General features: G+C 40.2%; 1 protein-coding gene and 1 long non-coding RNA gene across 3 annotated transcripts in view; one reads left to right on the top strand and one right to left on the bottom strand.

The window, feature by feature from the left end:
- The window catches only part of LOC148401040 (glypican-6-like), a 47961-nt gene continuing 20562 nt past the window's right edge, over positions 1–27399 (bottom strand). Inside the window, exons 3-10 of one of the 2 annotated variants that reach the window (XM_088371048.1) lie at positions 22086–22477; positions 14907–15072; positions 11499–11629; positions 10248–10391; positions 9858–9887; positions 4415–4545; positions 3697–3872; positions 1–2717 (exon numbers count right to left, since the gene is read on the bottom strand). In XM_088371048.1, coding sequence (XP_088227174.1) covers positions 2500–2717; positions 3697–3872; positions 4415–4545; positions 9858–9887; positions 10248–10391; positions 11499–11629; positions 14907–15072; positions 22086–22477 — 1388 coding nt within the window. In that variant the 3' untranslated portion in view covers positions 1–2499. The remainder of the gene's footprint in view (positions 2718–3696; positions 3873–4414; positions 4546–9857; positions 9888–10247; positions 10392–11498; positions 11630–14906; positions 15073–22085; positions 22478–27399) is intronic. The other variant, XM_088371049.1, reaches the window with a different exon arrangement.
- Positions 21221–23290, top strand: LOC148401041 (uncharacterized). The gene is made up of 5 exons (XR_015857490.1): positions 21221–21327; positions 21889–21980; positions 22071–22137; positions 22239–22509; positions 23003–23290. It is a non-coding gene; the product is annotated as an uncharacterized LOC148401041 (long non-coding RNA).

Below are 27399 nucleotides of genomic sequence, written 5' to 3'. Positions count from 1 at the left end.
CACATTTTAAAACAAAATCTTTAATATTACTTCCTATCATTTTCAGTAACAAAAGCCAAATGAGCAATCCATTCATTTATTTAAAAAAATGGTAAGGCATGTCTGCTGTATCAACAAGTTCACTTCCAAAACACTTAAAACACACGTGCGTCGGCAGCTGTGCTCCTTGTTTGCCTGATTTTGCAAATGAAACACACACACACACTCACACACACACACAGTGCCACACTCACAGCAAAAGTGCATTACATCGAAAATGGAAAGGACCTTGCATAAAACACCTCATGTCAGTGGCCATTGTCGTCTGGTACAAAGTATGAGGAGACCAAAAATGTAGTCTCCACGAAATTAATGCTAAATGCGTCTCTAGGAGATGGGACCTTTTGTATTTCTTCACATTATTTCAGGGACACCAATAAAGGCCGTCTCGCTTTCACCAGACATTTTTGTTTGGGCTCTTGGTGCTGCTCACCTTGGAACTTTTTCGGCTGTCTTATTGAGTTGTGTACGAAATAAACATCTCCAAACGCTTCAAGCAAAGTTCTGCTCATCTATTTCTGGTTCGACTGGTTTCCCACTGGGGAGTCTTGTCTCCGATTCAATTGCACCCTGGTGAGTTTGTCCGGGAATCTCTTTGCTAATCCACTTCATGCACAGAAACGAGATGACAGAATTTATTTGCTTCTCAATTTCGCTCTTGCTTTTTTCGCTCTGGTAAACCATATGGTCAAACACAAACACTTTTAATTAGCTGCAAATGTTGTCTCACCGGATAACTACTCAAATATTTGCTTATTCGAGAGGACAACAGGAGCACCGTGTTTCCATTGTGCTTGTCATTTGTGTTTAAGAATTTCTTAAGGACATGGGCCGTGAGGGAAAAGTGCTTTCTCTGCCTCTGGAGAGCAGCGAAGGAGAGGAGTAATGTTCCATGGCCGCTACGTGGAACGTGTAATCTGTTTGAGAAACTCACTGCAGCTGTTCATCTGCTTTGGGGAAGAAAAAAAAAAAGTCTCCGCTGAGAAAAGAGACTGACTTTTCAGGTATTTATCTTTCCGCACGCTGCATCTTGGTGATTCTGTACCAGCCGTGCTGCTATGAACATTTATTGGTATCCCCGCAACATGTCTGAAATCTTTTTACACCTCACTCTAACCCACTGGTGTCAAAATCAAGGCCCGGGGGGCAGATATGGCCCATCACATCATTTTAGGTGGCCCTCAAAAACAAACATCGAATTTGTGTGACAATTCCAACATTTCAAATTGTTTTCACTTTTAAAAAATAGAGCTATTGTTAGCAATTTTACCACCGTTCATTTTTTCAAATAATTATTTTTAAATATTTGATTTCAATATTTCAGTTTTTATTAGTCTCTGTTGTGTAGCCTATACTATACTGTATATACAATATAAGACGTTCATACATTGATTTGGGTTGACTTTTGAAGCAAACTATGAAAATAAGTTTGACACCCCTGCTCTAACCGCTGCACACGTTTCAAATTGACGGCTTTGTGGATATTGTGCAGAGAGCATCCATCTTCAAACTTATGCTTGGAAAATCTGCTCTGATGGTTAAGTAAATACTGAGTGGGCAAAACTTGCTGTCGTCAGAATTGATATATGCTCTACACGCTTCCACAAATAGTAATTGAAGCATGTTAGCGAGTGATTTATCACGGATCGATTTTGTTTTGACAAGTTGGTCCCTGGAAAGTAAAGCAGAACGGCATTCTGTTGTTTGTGTCCTTTGTTTTATATATGCCGCGTATTCAAACAAATGGTTATCGGTACTTAACTAAGTCACTAACTTGTGGGACCTTCGAAGGAAACACATTGGAGTCATAGCAAACTGCATGAGAACAAAATTCCATTGATTGGAAAGAAAGAGGTATTCGGATTAGTGTTCGATTCAAACAACTCAAGCCAGCAAAATATGTGTGTGCAAAGCCGTTCCCTTGAAGCAGTCCAAGAGGAGCATGAGATACAGTCGCCTCAAGTCAAACCGCCATCTGAATAAAAACTCAAATCTATTCAGGTAGCGAATATAATCGTGTCCGAATCAAAACCTTAAAAGCTTTAGAAGCTTGCATTGAAATGAATAAACAAAGCATATCTGAGCTTTATTTACTTGCATGCATCAAGTAAGCATTTTTTTTTCTTTCACGGGGGGTGCGGACAGGTTAAACTAACCGCAGTTGTCGTACAAAGGAGACAAAACCACATTCCTGCATTTTCTAGAAAACTGGCAGGAACACCGGAAGTGAGTTGTCACCTGCGATGATTTTAAAAATGTACTCCCAACGCCGCCATTTTGGTCAGTTTCATCACCAAGCTTTTTTTTTTTTGAGGGGGGGGATGACAAAGATGCAGCACTGTACGCATTTACTCCTCGCACACAGTCAGTGGTAAAACCTTCCGGAAGGCCCAACAGGTCCGGCGAGGGAGCCTCGGTACTACTCGGCGTAGTCGTTAACGAGCAGCCGACGCTGGTGTATTATCTCCATCCGGGCTGCATTGTGCCGAACGACGTTATGAGGGTGGTTAGGAGTAACAGTTGCGAGGGTCCGTGGGAAAGCGTCTTGCCCGCCGCCGCCGTGTGGACGTCGCTTCTGTCGGCTACCATCACCGGAGCTTCGGATCCGACCAGGACGGCCTCCGTCGTGCAGCCTTCGGTGCAGCCGCTTCCGCTGCCCGAACTGCTGCCTTCGTCGCCTGGGTGGAAATTTTGACTCGGTTGAGAATACATCGGAATGTTACACTTCACTAAAAAGTCTTGATCCAACAAAATAGTGTAGGGAAAATTGTGTATTTCAATATATACAGCATTGGCCTTTAGATAAAAGAAATCGCAAAATGGAAATGAATTGCTCCAAGCTGTGTCCAAAACAAAGCAGACATAACAAAAATCGTGGAAACCTGCTAAATGGAAATGAATTCAAGCTGTATCCATGTGACGACGTCTCACTTTGGATGTGTGCTTGAGGGCATTTAGAGCTAATACAACAAATTCAATTGGCCCTGCTCTTAATGTTCTTGCCGTTTATTAAATTAAACGAGGCAAGGAAGGACTTAAGACCCCATTTCTGTTTTCCAAGGCCGAAATATTTGTAATGCTACCTGTGTTTTTTGTTTTTAATGTATCTCTTAATTATCCCGTTGAATTGAAGTTGTCTAAAACATTCAAGTCCATCTTTGTTCCGTTATTACAAAGTACGAATTATCCCGTACTCCATCCGTCCATATGATTGGCCGCATCTTGGCACGCATACGGCAAACGGGTCATCATTAGCTTGATTTATTTCTCTAATTGAGGTGAATGGGTGTAAGTAGTACTAATTGTTATAAATGATGTGATTACATTTCAAACTGATCAGGGGTGTTAACTAAATCATTTATCTCATGTTTGTCATTCCTTGTCTAGACCTTATAGTCCACATCTGCCCGCACTGACCTTAAGGTACCAAAGTCTGCGTCACCATGACAACGGCTATCTGTGAACATAATGATGCCATTTTTGGTTCTTTGTAAAACGAACGCATCCTTGGAATGAGCCGCTCCATGATGAACATCTTCCATTAAATATGATGACTCGTATGCATTCATGGTATTGTACTTGTGTATCTTTTCTGAACGAACATCAACTTCTCCGCTCTCCACTTATAGATCTACAAAAATATATAACAACACTTACTGGAGTCTTGGAAGTAGATATCATTTCCATTGTATGCATTTTTCAGCTTGTTGGTCATCACCCGCAGCGCCATTATTTGTTGGCGAATTAATGTGTCGGGTCTGGTGATGTCCAGGTTGACCTCTGGATTGTTCACTTGGTTGGTTAGTCCTTCCTTCACCACCTCTGGGAAATATCTAGATAAAATCAATTTGTATGAGCATGATATTTTCCACTTTGTAGTCACTGTGTAGATTCCTAAAAAAAAATAATAAAATGCATTCTCGAGCTTAGTCGTGGATGATTTGTTTTCTCCACCGTCCACTCATGTCTTGATTGTTAAGGACGTTTTAGTGTTGCAAAGCAATCGATGCCCCTTCCGCATTTCGAGTGGTGTTTAAAAACAGTGCTGGCACCAGCGAAGGAATTAACATCTTTTATTGCACCATCTGTGATTTTGTTATTTGCGGGGGCTGCTCTGGTAAAATATTCAGCCTCTCTCTCTTGCTGCAAAGGAAGCAGCCAGTCCAATCTTTGGTACAGCTCAGTGATCTCCACGCTGCAGTGGTAATAAGTGAAGTTCCAACTCCTCGGGGTCTGGAATCTTGCCGCTTATAGCAGTTCTTTGTGGAAGTGCTAATTATTGCACTTTTAGAGGAAGAGTTAATCCAGTAGGAACACGTTGCTTGAGCACGACAAGTTGGCCCCGCTTTGAAAGAGTCATGGAAGTTCTCCTCACCTGGCCTTGGTGTGGCTGTTCCAGCACTGCTCCTCGTCAGACTCAGTCAATTTGCCGTCGGCGCAGATATCGTCCGGTAGATTGGACCAGAACTTCTTGGACACCTTCAGTTTCTCTTTGATGTCAATCACCTGCCGCAGGCCAAAACAGAGCATAATAATTCACATTAGCATGATTTTTTTAGCGAAGTTGAAGTTTTAAAGGGTTAGACGGAAGTGTGGATGGGAAATGAATCAGAGAAGGAGGCGGATGGAGTTGTTTACATTTGCAGCGGCACAATCAAACAACTTGCGTGCAAGAAATTGTTGTCATTTATTCCATCAATTGAGTTTTATTTTCCTCCACTTGCATCCGTAAAGTGTTTGTCTTTGATTGGTACAAGAGCGAACCAGCTTGAATACTTGGAAGGAGCGCTCACCCGTGACTGATTCCATCTGGACTCTCCACCAACTTTGAGTGGGTGAAACAGGAGAAAAAAAAAAAAAAGAAAACGGGGACTCATCATGAACAGATGTTGCTATTGTTTCTGATGTCATGATAAGAGAGAACACAAATGGATCAGACCACCAATCTCAGAAGCCCAAAAGATCCAGAACAAGAAATGCACATCACTATTTGCCTTGCTAAAAAATATCAAAAGATAAGTAAATTTAGAAAAATAAAATAAAAAAATATAACTAAATAAATGCACGGATAAATAAAAATATAAATACATGAATAAATCCACAAATAAATAAATAAATAAATGAAAATAGCTGTTAGAAAAAAAAATGAAAATAGTATCTAGCTGTTATTTTTAATACTGCGCTGGGTTAAAGGGTTAGAATGTTGTCAATATGCATGTATGCAGGAAAGTTCTGAAGGGAGAAAAAGAGGAGGGAGTATCTGGGGTTGATGCTTTGGGAGGAGTTTCACTCTTTGACATGTAGAAATAAGGGTCAAGGCAATATGTGCAGAGAGAAATATCCAAAGGCGCAAAGACTCTCCTGACTGTTACGCTGAGCTTATGAAATATGTTTGCAGCAGAGAGAGTTCAGGCGAGAATACAAAAGCAAAAAGCTATACGGTATCGCGTTTGTTGGAAAGCAAAAGGAACCACTTGTCACAGAAATTTGAGCAGAGTTGGTCGCAAAGAGGCAAGCCGGGATTGTATTTTCGTCTCTCTCCTTTGTTGCAAAACAAAAAGTGGTGTATCTTGAGAGGTGGCTTTTCCCAAATGTTCTGTCTTTTCAACATTGAGTTTGATTTGCTAGACGCTGAAGCATTAAAGACATGCAGAGATGCAGCCTCCCTTTTGTGCGCTCTATCCGGGGGAAAGAGACGGAGAACTGAGTCGGGATGAGACTTTGATTTATTTATTGAAAATGGCACTGATGCTCAGCTCTGAGGGACAGCCGGGTTCAAATTGTGAACATTCTGTTGATCCTCTTAAAGCTCACACTCCCACTTATTTTATTCCTTTATTTATTTTTAAATGTTTTTTAATATATTTTTTTATTTAAATAATAAATTATTTGTTCATTTTTAGTGATCAATCAATAAATCGGACACAACGTATTGTAGTCAAAATATGCAGCAGATAAATCCATCTAGTGATCCAAGTATAAATCATATTAATTTTTACTATTATTACTGGGAATGTTTGGAGGATCCTCAACAGGGAAGATGTTTTAGCGCAGCATATTCATGCTAAACAAAGCATGACCTGCCTAATATAAGCACAGATGGATATTTCAAAGCCGGCTGGTTTCATGCCTTTTCCCAAGGGTAAAAATTCCATTTGGGGAAAGACTTTCACAAACAGATGGCTGCTTGTCAGATAAACTTTCAAAGTAACTTGAAACTAAGTTGGTTACAGTTACTAGATCAAATACATTAAAGACGGAATTCTTGCATTGATTAGTACAACCATACAAAAAGGAAATATTATACAAAGGTGGGAAAATTATGTTTGGGTACACAAGTTACTTCATTCGAGTATCCTTAGTCACGGTGAGCCTTAATTCAACTTGCCTCCCTATCGCTGCAGATGAGGACAAACTTTTCCTCGAGCAAAGTTGGGATGATGTGCGTATTTTGTAAAGGGAAAAGATTGAGCCAACAGCAAGATGAGGAACAGGCAGTGGCAGATGACCTCCCTGGAGGGATTTGGGCTACTCAGACAACTTTGACAAATCACCTGTTTGGCTCCAAACAGGCCCAAATTGGAAATTGCTCACCATTTACTGGAAAACTTGTGAAGTCATACTAAGATTGAATGCAGCAAGTACACTGGTATTTTTTTTTTTTTAAGAAGAACTTTTTGGCTTTTTGAGTGAAACTATCCATGATGATTTCTGGACAAAACCAAGTAGTTCGGCTAAATACATTTCTCGTGAGGACATTAATGTCAGTTGTGATGTTGAATCCAATTTGTTTGCGATTGTAAGGTTATATTTTACTAACTCAGGCACGGCAGAGGTCAGAGATGATTCATTTCACAGGCTCGCTGACAGATATTAAAATATTCAAAGCTGTTCAGCCTCAAATTACGCTGCCCTTTCTTGATATGTTGATGGCAATTTGCTCAATATTCTCACCTCGTTGGTTTAATTTTAAACGGTGTCATATGCGATTCTTGTTGCTCAGATGAAACAAAATGTCTGCCTGGTTTATTCGTTTTTTTTTTTTAGTATTTTTATTTAGTATTTATTTTTCTTTGTATTTTTTATTTGGTATTTTTTTAAGTCTTGTTTCGCTTGAAAAACATAAAAATTCGTATTTAAAACAGACTCAACCCTAAAGCACATCATGTTTGGTGCACATGTTTCTGTCATTTTAAATATCCACCACTGACAGAGGGTAAAACTTCCACCGGCTTAAAACTTTCAGTATTTTGACATTTATTATGTAGCAGCTATACGGATGAGACATGCGGAAACGCGCAAGAAGAAAAAGAAGGAGAAACAAGCCTCCGCCAACAACAAACGAGTTTTTCCTTTCTTGACATTTAGTTTGTTCGTCTCTGAGAGCACAAAATGCCAACGATGACGGCCATTACGCTCGATTAACAACTTTTTGCATCAACCGAGTCAGAATTTTGTCACATCTACAATATAAAATCATGCCAAAGCGTGAGACTACGTTAGCAACAGCGTCATGCAGCTGAGCAAACAAAAACAGAATTTAAAACTATACACTCAACTGTCCTGAGACTTTGACAAATCACACCAAGAAGCGACTTACTCTAATTGGTGTCCGTACACCTATGTTGTATTTTGTCTTCATTTATCTATGCGGGAGCCAAGCAATTAAGTCATGCAGACAAAAACTCAACATTTTTTTTCTCCCTATTGCTCACTTGAAAACGAGTCTTGTGGGAAGGGCGAGGAGTTTATTTAAGCGATAAGAATTGAAGGGGAAACACGAGAAGTTCCTCCCAAGTGAGCATAAAATATCAAAATGCTTGACCTTAACTGTTAGAATTAGAGAAAATCCCCCTCTTGTTAAAATACCTTTTAGAGAGCGGCAGCCAGAAAAGAGCACTTTGTTAAAACCACTCGTTATCCATGTCACGGTAAAGTAAAGATGTTGGCCCACCTTCGTGATGAATAAGTTATTTGGCAACCAGAAGATTTCTTCTTCCTTCTTTTATTAAATAAGATAGACTTGAAGTCACACTTTTTACACTTGCTTGGAATCGACATAGGCTGTTGTGTATAAAAATGTGTACCAGACAAAAGACCTTTGCAGTATGATAAGCAATCAAATAAAATGCTTGCGCATGTGACAAGGACAAAATAATTGCTGTTCTTATTTTTTGGTACTTCAAAGTGAACATTGAAGTCAGCCAAAGGAAATGTTTATTATAGAGCTTAAAAGTTCCCTTGAACATTTTATTGAACTAACTTTCCTAATTATCTTGCATCACTGGATTTAAGTCCTTTAGGACCCGCTGGTTGGCTGTCAACTGGGTCACCTTTCTGAAACTAAAAATTCTGGTTTAATTTGGATTACAAAACCAAAAGTATTGGTGCTTCATAAAACGTAAACATTTATACAATATACATATATATATTTATTTTATCTGCAATGAATTCAGTGCCATTGACGGTGATAGAAGTTAAAGATATTAATTTAAGTTTTAAGAATGAGTTAAGATACTTGTTTCAAAATATTTGAAATGAACTTTCTGTATTTTGTCTCATGGAAAATGCTTGATTGGCGCTTATATCAGCTCACAATGCGCCATTATCTTCTCAGACAGAACATAACTCCGAGCCACAGGAAAGAAGAAAACCACTTTTGCACTTTTTAGAAGATAATTGCAATGTGCCAACTCTTCCTCACTGTGATCAATTAAGTTTTTTCTCTGCTCTACTAACTTTGTGAAATGGCAACCAAGGTGTCTGTCAGCAGCACGTTGCAGTTTTTTTTTACAAACCCAACAGCTTCCTCGCACTGTGTGTTGTCAACATACACACATTCACACGATTTCATTATCAAAATCTTTTTTTTTTCTTAACACTTTGTCTCTTTTTGCTCATTTGGGGATCCTAAATGGAAAAAGTTATCTGTATGCATCGTACGACTTTAATTAGAGCTGAATCTAGGCGGCACGTTTAATGCGTTTCAACAATTTGGCTTTGTTGCCATCGGTCAAATTGTAATTGGCGCTCCTGTCTACACTCCCAGTGAGCCAAATGATTTCTCAAAGAAAGATGACTTTTCTATGCTCACTCAATGAACTTGAGCATGTACGATTTCGTTCTTTTTTCTTGCGGCTTCTTGGATGATGACATTGTCCTCTCAGTGTGATGTGTGCAATCATTCATGGCTTGCTCCGAACTATATTATATTATATTAATTATATTATACTATATTATATTATATAAAATAGGGTATCTGATCAAACATGTAGTCACGTTGTGGATGGAAACACTTGAGATGCGGTAAATGAAACACTTGGAACGTGCTTCACTCGCGGAATGGGCTCTAGCACCCTTTCTCCGATTCACAAGCAAGCCAAATGACAACGTAATGATTGTTATCTTAAGGAGATGATACACCACCGAGAACATCATGATGGATATTATATTCAATTTCCTACATTAGGCCTTCCCAAATTGTATGCTGCTCCCTGTAGGGGTGAGTCTACAAATATGATGTGATCTTTTCCATATCAAAATCAAAACATGGAGGAGCGGCAATTTTATTTTGTTAAATTCTATCAAGATGAACAGAAATGCAAAATCAGATATAATTATTTAAACTCAATAAGAGCCATGTTGCAAAAACTTCAAATAAGCCACAAGTCACTTTGCAATGTTGAGTTACGCAATGATGCCACACGTTAGAATGAACCCTGAGCAGTGTGAGAGCAGGCCAGCGCGGTAAAGCGGACAAAAGGTGTGATTTGACGTGCGTGCATGCGTCAAGGTAAGAAGGAAGTCAGATTGCTTACACTGTGTTGCATTGTCATCCAGACAGCCCGCTAGTCAAGCAGCAGAGGAAAAAAATCAAGAGGACAAAGATTGAATTGGACAAAGGTCAAACACATGCTTTAAGTTCAATGATAAATGCCGCTACTTAATAAATCGATAGGACAATCGCAAGTCGGCTGTGAAAGAATTATCAGGCCGACTGCCGTCAGATATGTTTAATGTGTGTCACTTGTTTTGTCAGGGACAAGGAATAAGCATTTCAACAAGATGGTGAGCAAAAGGTAATTTCATGTTTTCTCTCTCTTATATGCCCCCAGATATTTCGAAAATATTAGAAACATCTCTAGCCAACAATAACAACTTATAAAATAACATAATATAAAAACTTGTAAAAATGTGCTAGCACATACCAGTCGATCCAGGCTCGTCTCCGTAGCCCTGGTCGGCTTTTCCTCGGGCGGGTGAGGTCTGAACCGAGCACTGAACACGTCGGAAATTCCACGTGCAGACCTGCCTATGCTTGAAAGTTTGGGTGGACCACAACTCTGAAAAAACTACAAAGGAAGGAGACAAACGTGCATAATAAGTCCAAAACAACAAATGCAGTCCTGATTGTGTAATTCTTGCCTAATGGAGGTTTTAAAACAATACAAAAGTTCAGTTATTGGATCAAAAGAAATGTAAAACAAATTCTCGTGGTGCAGATTGCTTGTTGCCGACGTCGCCTTTGTGCCGATCCGAACGAATTCAAAACGGCAAAACTCATCAGCCTTTGCGGCCTCTCCGCCGTCCCCCAATCCGGCGTGTTGGTGAGCCACGCGGCAGTTATGACAAGGAGCTGTCTTTTGTCTCATATTGATCAATTCTTCATGGCGATTACAATTCTTATATCCGTCGCATCAGAGAAAAAGTGATTTTCCACAGGTCAGTGCCACGGGAATGAGGGAAAGAAGAATGCCATGTGGATTTTCAGAGAGATGGTAATCTCAGAGCAATCTTTTAGCCAAGCACAACCTTTCAGGAAGCGCCTGGCTGCCTCGGGTGCATAGACAATGGCTGGCGTTCTAAATTGCAGCTGCAGCTGTGATACGGGGAAGAATGGGACATCTTATTCAAACTGACCTGGCTGAATCTCGCCAGGGGAAGGAAGGGAGGGAGGGGCTTAAATACACCGGAGTGGAAAAGTTGAAATCAAGCTTGCCTTTAGATAAGAGAAGTTTTTTTTTACAGCTTTGATTTTTTTTTCTCTAATCCAAAGATGGCCGGGCAATTTGAAACCGAAAGAAGTTTAAGGATAAATGAGCTTCTATATTCGTAGGTTAAATAGAAGTCATCTCATTTAACATCGAATCTTCAAGGCATTTGTGCTCCACATTAAAAAAAAAAAAGAGCTCGTTGAAAATTTGATATATAGGCAGAATGTATTAAGTCTATCCCCGCTTTAAATCTTCCTTTTTCACATTTCAGGACCAAGGAGAGCAGCAATTTACTTGAGTTGAGAAAATATTATAAATTATATATACAAATATATATAATATGATATAAATATATAATTTATTATATATATATAATGTATTTTTATAATTTATTCCTACCTGAAATGAATTGTGGAAGACATTTTTGTATTTGATACAGGTTAAGCACAAAATAGAGAAAATTACCTTTGCTGACAGGACCTTGTTGTTGTCCTGCATGATCATGATGGCCTCGGAAATCTTGAGGTCAATTGGCTCAATGACTGCATCAATGTGAAAAGGTCCTTGCAGTCTCTCTGCCACCAACAACATGGCATCTGACATGACACACAAATAACATGCAGATAAATTAACAAACAACTTTGAGGAGCATTTTTGAGGGTGGTGTTACTCCGTAAGCCTGACTCGAACCGGATGATATTTTTTTCCTCTCGCTCAACAGCTTCACACTTATTATTTTTTAATAGTTTGACCAGAGGATCGGAACAGCAGTGCCAACCTAGCAAAAGAGTCTCCAGGGGAAACGCCATGACTCATTTGTGATAAATTAGCACAAATAAACTCTAATGTTTCTACACTAGGAAATAAATGAATTGTATTAATTGTTGTCAGCAGTCAGATTTTAAATTGTGATTGTGGAACATTGACACAGTCTAATTAACAGTATTTTAATAAGAGCATGTGACAATATATACATTTTGTCGATCCAATGGAGCAGTAGAGTGTGAGCTTCCTTTGCCAAACATCAAATACAGTAAAGCTTTCACAGCTCACCGAGAGCCCTCGTTAGAAAAGAGGGGAAAAAAAACAACAACATTGGCTTTGGTTCTCAGGGTCGAGGGAGTTGTGGGGAGGTAAGGTTACATTTGGAAGCAGGCCATGCAATTAAAAAGGAATGAGCAAATGAAATCAATGAGGATTGTTTACACTCTGGTGTCACTAACAAGAGAGCAGCACATCCCTATATCCTAATTGAGAAAAAGAATGTGTGAGAGGCAAAATAGATCTAGCATTAGAAGACTAGAAGAGTTATTGTAAAAAAAAAATTCTAACACACTTAAATATAATCAAAGTAGTTCCTATTTTTGATCATGTAATAAAAAAATATTTATAAATAAATGTTCATAAACAAATTATTTATTATATTATAAAATAATAATATAATATAAATAAATAAATCCATCCATTTTATAAATCAAAAAATAAATAAAAAAGAATATAAATAAAGCATGCAAGCAAGGTGTGCAGCAGTGTTGTGTTGGCTCAGGATAGTGGTTAGCTGTTAACTGGCTCATCATTTGCCACTTTGCATGTTAAGTGCCTCTGTGCGCTCGTGGTGGACATGAAGCTAGTGTATAATCTGCTTGTTTTGTCTTAATTCCGTTACCGTTTGTTTGTTCAATAAAGCAATTCAAAGTGCTGCTGTGTTTATCCTTGATCACTTGCCTAGACATTACGATTCATTCGCGCTATCAGTGGTAGGCCTTTTTTAAAATGGTCTACTTTACTGTATTCGTCCATGCGACAGATTTGCTTTGCAGTCAACACATTTTTGTTTTTTAATAGTAAGTGTGAAACAATTTTGTCAGACATTTGACATCTTTTACAGAGTCTTTCCTCCTGGCTTGCGCTTATATATGCAAGGCTGCAGCTGGTTATCTAAAATTATAATTCGAAAATGGCAAGACGCAATATGACGAGGGACGATTGTACTCGTCAACAATATGAGAACCATTGTTGTCCTGATCTGCGTGGGGGCGGAGCTATCCGACTGCTGCTTATGATATTTCTTGTCATTTTTTTTTTTTTGCTTCTAGCTGTACCGAACCGTACTGTAGGCGACTATGATTTGCAACTGTACACGCGTGTAAGCTCATTATTTCAATCCCACAATTAAATCACAACTAATCTCTCCATAAAAGATAAAAGTAATTAAAACCCAGCAGTTGAATTCCTCCTCTTATCAAGTGCGGGGAAATGACACAGACACTAAACTGCAATTGATAAGCATCTCCTCGGCGCTGTTTGTCTGTCTGTCCGAAATCCAAGAGAATCTGATGCAGAAATGTCTCAGCGGGTATTTTAACAAGCGGCTGACAAGACAAATGATAATGATGCGTCCGTCATCATGCAGAGCTGGCTATATTTGTCACAACGGCATTTGAAGGATGGTCTGGTATCACACGCCGGACACACATGCAGCACACTTACAAGCAAGTAAATTCCAGTTTCCTTCAGGTTTATAGAGATTGTCTGCTTGTATCCAAGTCGACTGACTTTTTTATGATATAGATTCTGTGTTGGGATTCTTATTTCACAAGGGCACCATTTTTCATTGGCCGGTGATCACGTATGTATGTCATATAAAAATGTGAAACAAGCCACAAAAGTAACAAAATGCCTCAAGGAATGTTAACATTTTTTTTGAGTATCGCCATTTTTTCTGATTGGACGGCGTTTGACCTGGGTGATTTTCAAATTGTGGGTATTTTTAGTTCCGAATATTTTTCCTGGTCATGTTTTTGTTTTTTACTGCCGCCTGGGACAGAACAAGACAGAAAACGACAACGTCTGAAATGTTGAATGGAGCAAAACAGAATGAATCAAATTGAATACCGTTTCATCATTCGCCCTTCACGGTCTTATGCAAAAAAAATGAAGAGGGAAAAGTCGAAACAGACAACACAAGGAAAAAAAAAAAAAAGTAGCTTCCCAGTAAAACTTGGGTGCAATAAAATCAATAAATTTTCACAAGCATCTCAAGGGTTCCCCTCGCTCTAACCAGATTTAAAATTCTGTTACAACAGCAGCTTTTCCCATTACTGTCAGGAACAATGTCCCGTTGCGACGATGGATTTGCCTCTTCACAAGTGAACAAGACACTCACTTTTTAACAGATGTCATAAAGCAGAGAGACATTTCAGTCAGTACACTGGGGCCTGTGTTGATCTGAGGCTGAAGACAAGCCACCAGAGAGAACACATGCTATGCAGGCTGGAGGCTTTTTGGGCTAGACAGACCTGTCAAAAAAAAAAGCACCGAGTAGCTCACAAGCACACTTTACTTCACATGCAGCTCGACTCGTCAGATGGGCGTACGAGTCACCTCGTTTAGAAAAGAAAACTGCCTGTATGATGCTGGTCTACATGACAAATAAAGGATTAGCCTGGGAAAAAAAAAAAAAAAACCCAGAGGGACCATTCAAATGTGGCTCCTTTTATACGCAGCTTTCAGCAAGCAGCTACTTACAGTCTAACTGCAGCACTCTATTACTCACCAAGCTCTGCTGGAAACTCGGCACAAAATATGTTTGCCGAGAATCTGCTCTCCTTTATCAATCCCAAACAGTGGGGACCACAGCCAGCTTTAAGCACTCAGCCCGGGTTCTTGCGATGGAAAACATCACTTCACAGTTGCAAGCAGAAAACAAATCCTCCCAAATATACGAGGGAATGGCTGAACAAATACGATCTTAGTTTTGTCTCTGTAATGCTTTCGGAGCAGAACCAAATACTTCTGAATTCCTGCTCGCCAAGAAAATGTAACATTGCCTTCTTGAAAGTACACAAAGACTGTAGGCGGGATTTAACTCACCCGTGAAAGTGTTCCATTCCAGATCCAGGTCAGCCTGGTTTGCGAGACAGCCTCTCATGACGTTCTGACAGTAGTTTTGGCAAGGCTTCAGCCCGGGCATGCTTCGACAGTACGGGCAGTATAACATCCTGGTCAAGGCCCTGACGCAAGCGGCGGCAACGTTCACCTGAAGACCGGCCGAGAAGAGATACAAATGTAAACACAAGGCAGACAAATGTATTAGACGGCCATCATGAACTGTCTCAGGATCTTAAGGCATCTAGACTCGGGTCTGACTTGATTTCTATTGTAAACATATTCCATCTACGTGCAGCATAACATCTGATGCTAATGTTTGCTTTGAAATCTCGATTACTGGACCGACTTTGCAGACCTCAGACTAGGTTGACAGTGTATGAACATATTCTTAATGTATTCAGGACTGATAGCAGAATCCGCAAAAAAACAAAAAACAAGACCAAGGGCTTGGAAATTAATTCTAACCAAAAGGCAAGAACAATATTGCCCTCTGGACGTTTTATCATTTTTAAAAAATTCAAGCAGAATTAGTACGTCTTCCATTGGGTTCGGTTTGATCAGCACCGCACATATGTCACATGACCCGAGTGTAGAGATGTGCACGAGATAAAAGAGTGTGACAACAGGAGGTTTTCAACACCGCCCGGCCTGATCTTTTGTGAAGGCTGCGCCTTTTGTGATGGGGCCGGCGCCACTGCCATGGCTTGAGCCAAAGTGACAGGATTCTCACATCTGCCTCCCTTCAGAGGTGAGGATGCAGAACGAGGAGTACATCTGATAATTGGCCTGTCAGCCTCTGCATTCGTGCCTCACTCCAGACTGTGTCCAGCACGTACTCTGGAGACTGCACTATGTTAGAGACGCAAGATGGAGACTGCCGCCTCCATTCAAAGCCTTTGACTTTACATATTAGTATTATTCGTAATATTTAGACAATTTCACCAAGAAAGTTCTTCATACCGTGTTTTCCACACTATAGGGCGCACCTAACAAACCTCCAATTTTCTCAAAAGCAGTGCGCCTTATAATCCAGTGCGCCTTATATATGGACCAATATTGAGCCACTACGGCACGCGTGTCCAAATGAACTTATATATGGACAAAGTTTTAAAATGGGCCATTCATTGAAGGTGCGCCTTATAATCCAGTGCGCCTTATAGTGCGGAAAATACGGGACTTAAAATTCTCCCACTTACACCATCCATCCATCCATCCATCCATCCATCCATCCATCCATCCATCCATCCATCCATCCATCCATCCATCCATCCATCCATCCATCCATCCATCTCTTTATAAGAATCATGAAAATAATGTGAAGGTACATAGTATCACAAACCCGGGCGACACAAATATGACAAAATACCAAAGTCACAACAAAAAGGTAGAACACGGGGGAGGGAGGAAACTGTGCACTTTAATAACAGTATTGGTGGCATCTGAATCCGTGTCTAACTTTCATCATGTCTCTTGTTATCGCTGCGGTTTGTCTTTGATTTGGTTCAATGTGTGTGTTATTGTGTGGAGGAAACAAGCAGAAGAAAGAAGCTCAGGAAAAATACCACCATTGTGACAGAGACTCTATTAGTGCACTTGCTGCCATTATTTGGCAGCTGGCAGCGAGGATCACATTCGACATCTTTGACATTTGCAATCTGCCCCTGACACCACGCAATGTCTTGTAAGAAGCCATCACAACTGGCTCGCCTGTTGTCATTTTCCTTCGCTTCGTGTCATCTGCTTGTGTTATGGTGAATTGTTTATACTGCCCGAGGAGTATCGTTAACACGATGACATTTTTACAAAACAAGGGACATTTAACGGTTAACCCGCTTGCAAAATACTGTGCTCGGCTCGACGCGGGAACAGAGACTTTTAAGCAGTTGCACTTAGTAAATCCCAAAGCAGCCTTCAGAAAGCCTTTTTTTTTTTTTTTTTAATCACCCAATGTAGACATTTACCAGACATGAAATGATGGTTTGTTGAACACAGCCTGTCATGTCAGTTCCTATTTTAATTAGCAGAGGAATTGAATCCTTTCCTTGAGAAAGCGAGACAGAAATAAACAAGTTCAAAACACATTTACTGTCGAGAAATCTTTTTTTTAATTGCTTTTCGAAAACCTTGTGTTGCATCCTGCTCAAACGTGTCATGAGTCAAATGCAGCAAACAAATGTTTTCCATGCAACATTCTGTAAACGTGATATTTTGTAAATACGTCCAAAGTTACATTCCAAATGAATTCAGGCACATCTATTTTTTTCCCTGACATTGTTTTTCCCATGCTCGCCGTGTGGCCCGCATGAAGGCTAATCCGCTAATCTTGTTAGCACATCTTTACACTTGAGTGACTTGAATATTGCACAGCGGGCTGAGGGTAAAATCATGGTGCGAGATGTCTCAGATCTGGTGGAAGACTAACACACACTAATCTGCTCATCTGATGTATAAGCGCTAACGCAGCGCTGCATGCTGTGCGCGGCTACTGGACTGCATGCTCGGGAAAACCGTAACGCATGTTGATGAGCAAACCGTTGGCCTGCTCATCAACTTTCCGCTTTCAAAACTCAGTATGAGCTCAGTCAAGCTAGGGAGTTACCACGAATTTTACGGATTAACAATCTTATCTTGAACATTATAAAACCAGGCAGTCACGAACGAGCTCACCCGTTAACACGGCTCATATAAAAAGTTACTGCCTATTATCAGTAGGTGAGTGATGAGAGACATCTCGCAGAAGACACTCGGAAATATTCGAGAGGGTGTTGTCAGGCGCATATGGCGTGAACTCCCTTCAGGGCCTTAGCGGCTCGGTGCCACTTGTGAGGAATGACAATATCTTCGCGAGGCCAATCAAGGAGAACACAGGTGGGACACCGAGACCAACGCCAAGAATTTGTCTCGGTCGTTCCGTCGTAATTTTTGTCACCGAGAGCATTGGGCACGGGAGCACGTTGCCGACCCGCCGTCCCCGCTCAATTACACGGCCATTAGTGTCGCTAGCACTATGCTTGATGTGTCATTGTGCAAAACAGATTGCTCCAAAGACAACCGTGGCCAGCAAAACATTTTGGCAGGAACGTGATTGTCAGTAATCGCAACTGGATCTTGCAAAAAAAAAAAAGCCGCAGAGTGATGTTCAAGTAATTCCTTACAAGAATCTTGTATATGCTCACAGAAGGTTAGCGTAAATCCTAAAATCCCTCACATCAAACGCTCGCCCTCTGCAGCACTGATGAGCGATCTAATGTCTAATCATGCTGTCAGATTTGCACGCAGCAAGAAAGTAAAAGTGACTGGAATGAGTTTTAGAAGCTTGAGGGGGGAAATAACACGCAGACCCTGCGATGATCAAAAAGCCGTTGAATGAAATGCTTTCATGATGACTTTAGTACTAAAAAACAAAATGACTATAAAGACCAACTGGTGTTTCTTACAAAATGCCTTACTCGATGAGGGAGTAATTATAAGCACGTCTTTAACATTCACATGTTGTGCACAGTGGCAGTGCTAAGATTTTTTTCCTTGGGGGGGGCATATATCAGGGGGCCCGTAAAACCAAAAAACAATTACAAACCCCCATTTTTATTCAGAAAACGCTGAGAAACATTTACTGTATGTTATTTTTTATTTGTATTTGCTTTTATTTTGCCTTGTTTGACTCTGTTGTGCGCAGTCAGGTCGTTTTTACAAAAGAAAATCGTCTGTTGCTTTACTTGGATAAATAAAGGTTAGTAGTAAATAAAAATAACTTCAAAAAATTCCTGAAATCGAGTAGTGGCTGAAAATCTGCTATCAATTGCCTTACCTGGATAAATAAAGTTTAGAAAATAAAAATAACTCCAAGAAATTCCCAAAATTGAATGGTGGGTGCCCCGCCAATTTGATTTCAATTGCCCTTTTTTTCCCCCCACTCCAACAAAAAACTCCCCTCAACTTGAGTCTCCGCACTCCTCATCTTCAATTGTAGAGAGGCTGCTGTGAATCACTGCACGTCTGGCCGTCTTGTCAGAATATTAACAATGTGGTCGTATGGGATTCCATGACAGAGCTCCCCCCCCCGTCGACGGAACGGCCCCTCTGATCCATCCTGACAGCAACCATGTCATGTGGCATGTCTCGAGTACCAGTCGGGACTGTTTCTTTAATTTCCAGAGACAAGCAAACATGTTAAAAGCCAGTCTCGTGCTAGTGGCGTGGCACCACCAGCTACGTATTTAGTATCTCTTGAGGCTACACGACATGCATAGAGAATACCGTCGTCGTTCCGCATCGATGGTTCGCAGATAAAAACATATTTTCTGTCCACCTGAGGGAAGGCCGACATCCTATCTTGAATGTCAGAGGAAAAAAGAGCTCATTTGTTCGCAGGAGCATATCAAGCTGGTCATGAGAAGGTTATCATTTGGTGTATGAAGTGACTCAATGGCATAAAAAATTGAGAAGGAAAGAGGATTTTTTCTTTTTTTAATAAATAGTTGGAGTCAGTCTGTATCATTCGGAACCGAAACACAATGAAGCAAGTCTACTGTCCCTTTTTTCATGATCCTTTCATGCCTTTGTATATGAAAGCACATGCTTCCGTTCATTCTTCCAACATTCAACACCGATCAAAATCTTTTAATTAAAAAAGGCATCTTTGCCGCAGCACGTTTCTCCATGATGTGCCAAACCTTTTCGGAGCCAGTCGCCATCTGTCGTCGCAGCGCTGCGGCCGGGGCCCCGTCCCAGGCAAGCTGTGAGCGTGAGCAGCCAGCGAGAGAGGACGACTCAACAGACGCTGAGTAAGAGGGTGAGAGACGACAGTGTGCCGTGCATCTGTGCCACCATGACTTTATTTGAAGATATTCCACTTTAGAATCACTATTTGCACTATAGTCAACAGCCTCGACAGGTTTTTCCGTCCGTGAGGAAAGAGGGAAACTCGACAGGTAATATTAACTGTTTATTTTATCTATCATTTTATTTATTTTATTTTTTATTTATTCTATTTTTCCAGAGGGGGAACTGTACATAAAAAAGAGGACCCAAGATTTTATTTTTTTATTTTATATTTTATTTATCATTTTATTTATTTATTTGATTTTTATTTATTCTATTTTTCCAGAAGGGGAACTGTACGTAGAAAAGAGGACCCAAAATCAGGAGCTGCATCAACATAAATTCTTACGCAGTAAAAGCATCCCGCAAGAATTAATATCGATGTCACCACCTGCTATGGACTGAGTCCAGGAACAGTCTCCAAGTTTATAAAATGCAGCGGACTGCGATGAAATGGCACTTTAATAAAAAAGACAAAAAAAATTCACATTTACCACCTAGTAAATGTCTCTATTACTTTTCGGCAAAGGCAATAAAACGGCAGGACTTTAAGATGTACCGACCGTATGTTGCAGATTAAGATCTTTGAGCTTACTGTATCTTCCGGTTTGGGTAACAAGATCGGCATCAGGAAAAAAAAAAAAAAGAAATCCCTGTGAAAGACCCAAGTTCCTTCCATCATCACGACTCAACATGCAGCCAGCACGAGGCGGCTTCCCAGGCTCATGCAGTCTAAGTGCTCTAAATACCCAAAGCGTTGAAAAGGTCCAAATCCCCACAATCTTTTCTGAGCAGCTCGTAATGTGGCTGGACTGTGTTTTAAGTACCCGCAGGATCAAACTCTTAATGGTCATCATAAAGTGTAATCCAGAGAGAGTCCGCTCTTAATCCAGGCATGAGTTCCGTGTCGGTGTTGAGTTGAATCCCGTTTTTATGGAGCGATACGGCTCCTCTTCGGACTTTATTGTTTTCGTATCATGCCGTACAAGAGAACGTTGGAAATTGAACAGACAGATGGTCGTAAATTCGTTTTGCATGTGGATGACATTTTTTAAAAGCTTCAGCTCGGTTCATTCAGTCCACGCAGTCACCAAAGGACACGTAAACATCTACTCAAGGTTTGATTTGTTGCTAGACAGGTCCAAAATGTTTGAGATTGATTTACTGATTGACACTATCATCAATTAATTGTTGTGGGAGTACGCACACGGATGTAGTAAATATTAAAAATAAAAAATCAAAGTCCACATTCATACATTCATGAAACTGGAAATGTTACGTCACACAAATTCAATGACAAAACATTTGATTTTGTTTTAAATATTGGACTTGTATAGCATGTGCCTTTGTAAAATAATAAATATATCTATTTCCATAAATGATTAAAACCCCGGCTGGAAACTGCAACTTTCCTTTCTGTGCGTGTGTGTGCTGGCAGAACGAGCGACCTAATTTCCAGACTTTTCTCTGGAGCTTCCTGTTGCTGCTCTGTTTCAAAGGAAGCATCCAGCATATTGCTTCACACTGACGGCTTTGTCGTGCTCAAAAGATCTCGCTCCATGGCTACGCTCAAAGTTTCTCGGTAGGTGAACCCCTGGCTAACCACTGGAAGTCGAAAAGCACTGAAGGTTGGTGGCTTGCTGTGAGATTAGATTTGAGCCACAGAGGGGAATATCTTTTCCGTGATTGACGCTTGGCACCAGTTGACAAGTGTACGTGTGTGTGTGTGCATGTGTGTGCGTGCTACCAACAACCACAAGGCTTAAGCGGAAGCAAAACAACTGAAAAGTACAATGAAAGCAGCCAAGTCGTATCTGTCATCAGTCCAAACTGATCCAAAAGGACGATGAAATCGACCTTAATTCATGACCGACTTGAAATTGGCCATGAGGCAGACAGACGGACAGACAGACAGACAGAGAGACAGACGACATTCACCGCGGAGCGAAAGCTGCGAGAAGGGAAGGCAATTGCGAGGTCAAGGTGATTTGTCACGTCGAGTTACTTTTCCCCTCCACTTTATGGGCGGTCACCAAGCTGACAGCCTTCAGCGCTGCCTGCCACACTGTTTCCTGGCTGCACTTCATAATTGATGAGGGGGCAGGCAATGTGGGATTTGATCCTGACTGAGTGTGCCTTTTAGGTCGCCGACTGATGCATTGCTCATTTCGCCGCTTCCTATCGGAAATCTCTGCTTTTAACAATTGACGAGTATTTCCTAATCCATACAAGAAGGTAAATCGTGTTTTTCGAACAGTTCTCAACAATGCAAACTACAAAAAAAATACAATAAACACTAAAAGCAAATATATTTTTTTTTTAAAGCGGATGAGAACTCACCTTGGCAACCCGATTGGCAACTTCCCGACCGACCATCAGGCCCTGGACAAAGGTCCGCGCTGCAATCAAAGCCCTGGTGACCTGCGCTTTGAGTTTCCTGGGCACATCTCCAAAAGGCTTGAGCTGATCCGAGTATTTACTGACACACTCCAGGTAATCGTCTGTGAAGTGGTACTGGGAGTTGAAAAGCTGGAACATCCGCTCCAGCAGCCTGGTCCAGAAATCATTCAGCATCTCCTCCAGGTTGACATTGCCCCCCGTGTAGTAGCGCTTCAGCTCGATGAACAGGTCCTGGAACACCTCCGAGTTCCTCACGTATAGCTTCCCAAATGTCCTTGAGAACATGCTGCTCAGAGACCTCTCAGAATTATCCAGGAGTTCCAAGAAAAACTCTGAGTGGGGAGGAGAGACAAATTGACACCAGGTAATGACTTTTTGATTATCACCGTAACTGACAATCAATAATAATCATAATCATAATAATCAGAATAATCATAATAATAATATGTAAGATAGCCATTTATGTGAATCAGGAACTAAAAAGTCCCTGATGTGCTGAAAAAACCCCAGATGTTTTTAAATCAATATCAAAATTAGATTTAGGGATCAGAATCTGATCAGAATTCGCTGTTGACCAGTGTAATGTGCTTTATCGATTTGCTCCGACACGTACAAAACTACAAAATGCCAAATTCTAATGAGAAATCTGTTTCAAGGTTGACACAAATAAATGGTAGACAGCGACGGCTAGAAAGAGCGACAGCATTTCGACAAAGAATATCAATGAAGTCATTTCTGAAAGTGTCCGAACCTTGAATGCTCTGCAGTCAGCACTAAAGCAACCCTCTAATTTCACTTATCAGCAAAAAAAAAAAAAAAAAATCAGAGTTTAAACTGGATTTGCTTGCATCTCCTAGACGACGGCACGAAGACAACAACGCAGAAACCTCATAAACGGAATCCCATGTTCCTCCAGGTACAAGGCAGCTCCTAATTAATGTCTCCTTGTCAGATATTCCTCCTACCTCTCTCTTTGTAAACACGCATGTGACACATGAATCAACATTTCATGTGTCGGGCTTGCTCATAAAACACCCGAGGCATCGTGAACACGGTTGCCTTGTTTCACATTTCGGGAAAAAATAAGAACAACAATTGTTCTTGTGATCCACCCGTTGTTTCCTTCAGGATTGGAAATATCTATATTTTTTCGAAGACGTTTTTTATAGAACCAATTATATTTTCAATGGATACATGACACCATGTTTGTTGACTGTTAAGAATAAACAAGCCTATGTACCATTGCAATGAAAAAAAAATCTGTTTAACTCTAATTTAGTCTCAGTTTTAGCTGCTGTAGAAGCTATTTGACATGTTTTTCATCATTTGAACCGTCTCCTCGCTAAAGAGGCGAGGGAGCCGTCCCTAGTCACACTTCTTTTTTTTTCCTGACCTGCTATTATACCTACCTTTGTTTAAATATTGAAAGCCTGCGAGGCTTTTTCCAATTGGACCTAAATCAAGGACAAGCAGTCTCATGTGGACTGAACATGTAAAGTTGGCTCGGTAAAAGCCGTTAAGAAGCTTTACAGATGGGTAAAATGGAGGAAGACAAATCATTGAAGCAATTTAATTTCACAAAATATGTTTGAATACTTGGATGAGCTATTTCGACGATACACTTTTCAAAATTTGAATTGGTTCCGCTATAGAGATGCTCCAGGCCTTTTTTGACTATGGCATCATATTATGTGTTAAATGTTGGATTTTTTTTTTGCTTTTGTGAAGGTTGGATTTTGCTTTTTTGGATACATTGTGAAACAAACTTAATACAAGGTTGAGACAGGTACTCGAGTTCATGCTTACAAAGACATTGTGAGTAAAAGTGAGCCTAGCATTTTCATTGTTTTTCTTTTTTGTACTGTCAAATGGCCAGCATCATTGCGCAACTATTTAGCTTGATGTGATTTCAAAAGCCGAGCCGTCGTAAATATTGCAGTGGAACTGCAGCTGCAGCTGGCCAACTCATTAATGGAGCAAAATTCATATCAGGCCACATAATGATACGACTGAGAGTTATTGACCTTGCGCAGCGTTTAACAGCTTTGCAAAGAATAAACGAGTGTTTGCTTGCTGACAAAATGCCATACTTCAACAGTCAACCTAAATTACATTAAAGGTATGAGCGGGTAAATAAAAGTCTATAATGATGTGGTGAGAAAAATAACAGAAAAAGGGTGAGTTGGTAAGTAACTCCAAAACAGAAGATTGAGCTTTCCTTGAGCCTCTTAAAAAAAAATGTCCGGGGATTATCTTTTTTTTTTTAATCACTGATGATGACGTTTCAATATTATACAACAGTATTGTAAAAGCACAAACAGATGATGTCACTCTTTTTTTTTCACTTTGTTGACCTTTTGACATTGACCAGCACCACCGATAACCATCTAAAGGTTGTTTTTTAGAAGCTACCGTGAAATAATCGCAACACAATTATGTAAAAATGGCCTTAGCAGCAATTACATTTGTTCCAGAATATATTCTACTGAAGTCATTCTGAGTGTGACAAATCAATTTTTCAGATGCACAAGGGATGCCGGGACATCGCCATAATTACTGGAAATAATTATGATGACTCATAAAAGGTGACCTTTTTGTTATGGATTTATTATAATTTCAAACTGTAATGGATCAAACAAAAAATATATTTTGAGGCGATATTCACTGAATATAATAATTTGATATCATTTCATATAACCAATAAATATATTTATAAATTTATATATATTTATAAAACATATATATTTTGGCGTTATTCACTGAATATAATAATTTATATCATTTCATATGCTCATATTTTGACCAATCCTCTGATCTTAAAATCAGCAACTTGTTGATGACATTTCTTGTGACTTCTCCACTCTAAGTAAAATCCTGCTGCACCACACACTACAAAAAAAAGCTCTCCATCATCTTGCAATTCTTGACTTTGAAGGCTAGAATGAAGCATCACGCATCGACATGACATATGTGAAATAGTTCTCCATGACAAGGTCGCTTATTTGATGAGTGACGGCTCATCAATCTTCAATGAATTCATTTTGCATAGTAAATGAAAGTGAAAGCGTGGATGAGTTGACTTTGATGACAGTGCATTTTCATTAGATTGCGCCGTGCGTCGTGCCACTGCTGGTGAATTGCGTTCCCCTCACATACCTGCTGCATCGAGCAATAGAACTGACAACATCAATACGAGGTTCTCATAATTAAAAGGCCCTTTTATAGGATCCCGGGGAATCGCCGACCACTTTCACAAGGCCCATCAATCACCGACAGGCAGCTCATTTAAGCATCTTTAATATTACAGTTGCTGCAGCCACCATCTTTTCACTTACACCAATTGTTTTTTTTTTTTTTAGAATCTCAGCTAAAATCTGCGTCAAAATCTTGATGCCTGAAACTGACGGAATGGAGCGAAAACCTCTCGTGCTTCCTACAGAAGTAACTTAATACTCTCCGATAGCAGCGGCACATATTTGCCTTGGATAATGTCCTTTTCGACATTAATGGTGCACAGCAAGCCAGCCAAACACGGCCATATTACAATTGTGCATCTGTTATATTAGAACTGCTTTCGTGTCATCCAAAACCACCATCTGGCCCCTGTAAATAAGGGATGAGTGGCTATCGGTGCCAATTTTCAAACTTTGTTGCGAGATCACTCTTCGGCACTTTGAGAGCAGGGACGATTCGCTAGCGCTGACTACACGACGGCAGGAGTAAAGGATTTTTATATTTTGTTTATTTTAATCAATATCGGTGGTGAGTGTGGTGCAAAGATTGCAATTTGCATTTTGCAGCTCATCAAAACACAACAACTAGCAAGTTAGGGAATCAGCGTTTTTCCGATAACTTAGCGGCCCCAAAATTTGTAGCATGAAATGCTTAAGTCACCTACGCAAGGTGGAGCAGTTAATTAGCTAGGGTAAAGCTACTCTCCGAAGTTTCAAAACATAAAGTTGCAGTCTTCTTTAACTTGCCATGTGCAAAGTTAGTTCAGAGAGTAGTTGAAAAAGAAAACTGGAGAAAAGATTTCGACCAACAAAATTGCACACAATTGATGTCGCTCATTCTTTCAGAACAGGCTGCCACTTCCACAAGCTCTTATCATCACATCTCAAAGCAGGAGAATAATTGTCCTTGAGGAAATTAATTAATTACCTTTTTGCACTGCCACGTACTCTCTGTGGAAAGTGGCTCTCAGTTAATGAATGATGAAAACCTGTCATATCTTTCACTGACACTCATTTTTCTGCTCGGAGCCGCCGTGTCTTTGATTGTTTATGCACAAGAGAATTTTGATTTATGAACTAATTTCATTCAACGACACGATGTGACGACTCGCAAAACACCGAGCAGCTACCAGCCTGAATTGAAAATAAAAAGGTTCTTTGGAGGTGGCAAATGCATTCCTCTTTATTCCACAACGTAATCCCTTGAACTAAAGACCTCGGGAATTCAAATTTTTTTTCTTTGTGAGTTCTAAACCTACTGTTGATAACGAGAGCTCCACTCAATCTGCATAAATAGGCTCATTGAAGCTGTGCAAAATAAGATGGCATAAGACACTTTCATTTAAGCCAATTTTTTTTTCAAGCCCAAATCTTGTTGGGTTCCATTTCTTGTGCAGATGTATAGAAAACGTGATGTGCCGTTGTCACGTTGGAGGTGACAATCCAGCCCAATCAAGGAACCGGTTTGGGGAGAATTTAGCCAAATCTGCAGTCATGAGGGGCGCAGCCAAGGAAGTCCCACCTCCATTTGGCCGCACCTCCACCTAAGCTGAAGACCATTACCTCTGATTTGGCCTGCTTGAAAAGAACTGCTGGACTCAGATGTTGAATGTTTGTTTGTTTTGCAAGCCAGAGAGTGAAGGTGGTCTGATTCACTAACACTCCGAGTGTGTCAAACAAAATTGCGGGTGTAGGCTAACAGGTCACGTTTGTTATTTCAAGTAGTTTTCCTCTGTTTACATTTGGAGTGACACCTTCAGTTGCATTTTAGTCGTTAAGAGCAGAATAGTTAGTATATCACATTTTTGGTTGCATTTTATTTCCTTAGCGCCTCGGTTAGTTTAGTGGCATAGTAATTTACTTCAGCCTGTGTTTTTTTTTTTGGGGGATTATTTGTAACTTGGGTGTCACTGCATTTCTTTGTATTTGTGTTTGTACTTGGTCTGCTCCCTTTATAACCGGCCTCCTTTCAAACTGTGCCGGTTGCTATTAAGATAAATAACCCGATACAACTGTGCGAG

The sequence above is a fragment of the Syngnathus floridae genome, chromosome 3, assembly GCF_059516105.1.
Source record: "Syngnathus floridae isolate MCC-2025c chromosome 3, RoL_Sflo_1.0, whole genome shotgun sequence".
NCBI classification, from domain to species: Eukaryota; Metazoa; Chordata; class Actinopteri; order Syngnathiformes; family Syngnathidae; genus Syngnathus; species Syngnathus floridae.
This window is presented reverse-complemented; position numbering and strand designations above follow the sequence as displayed.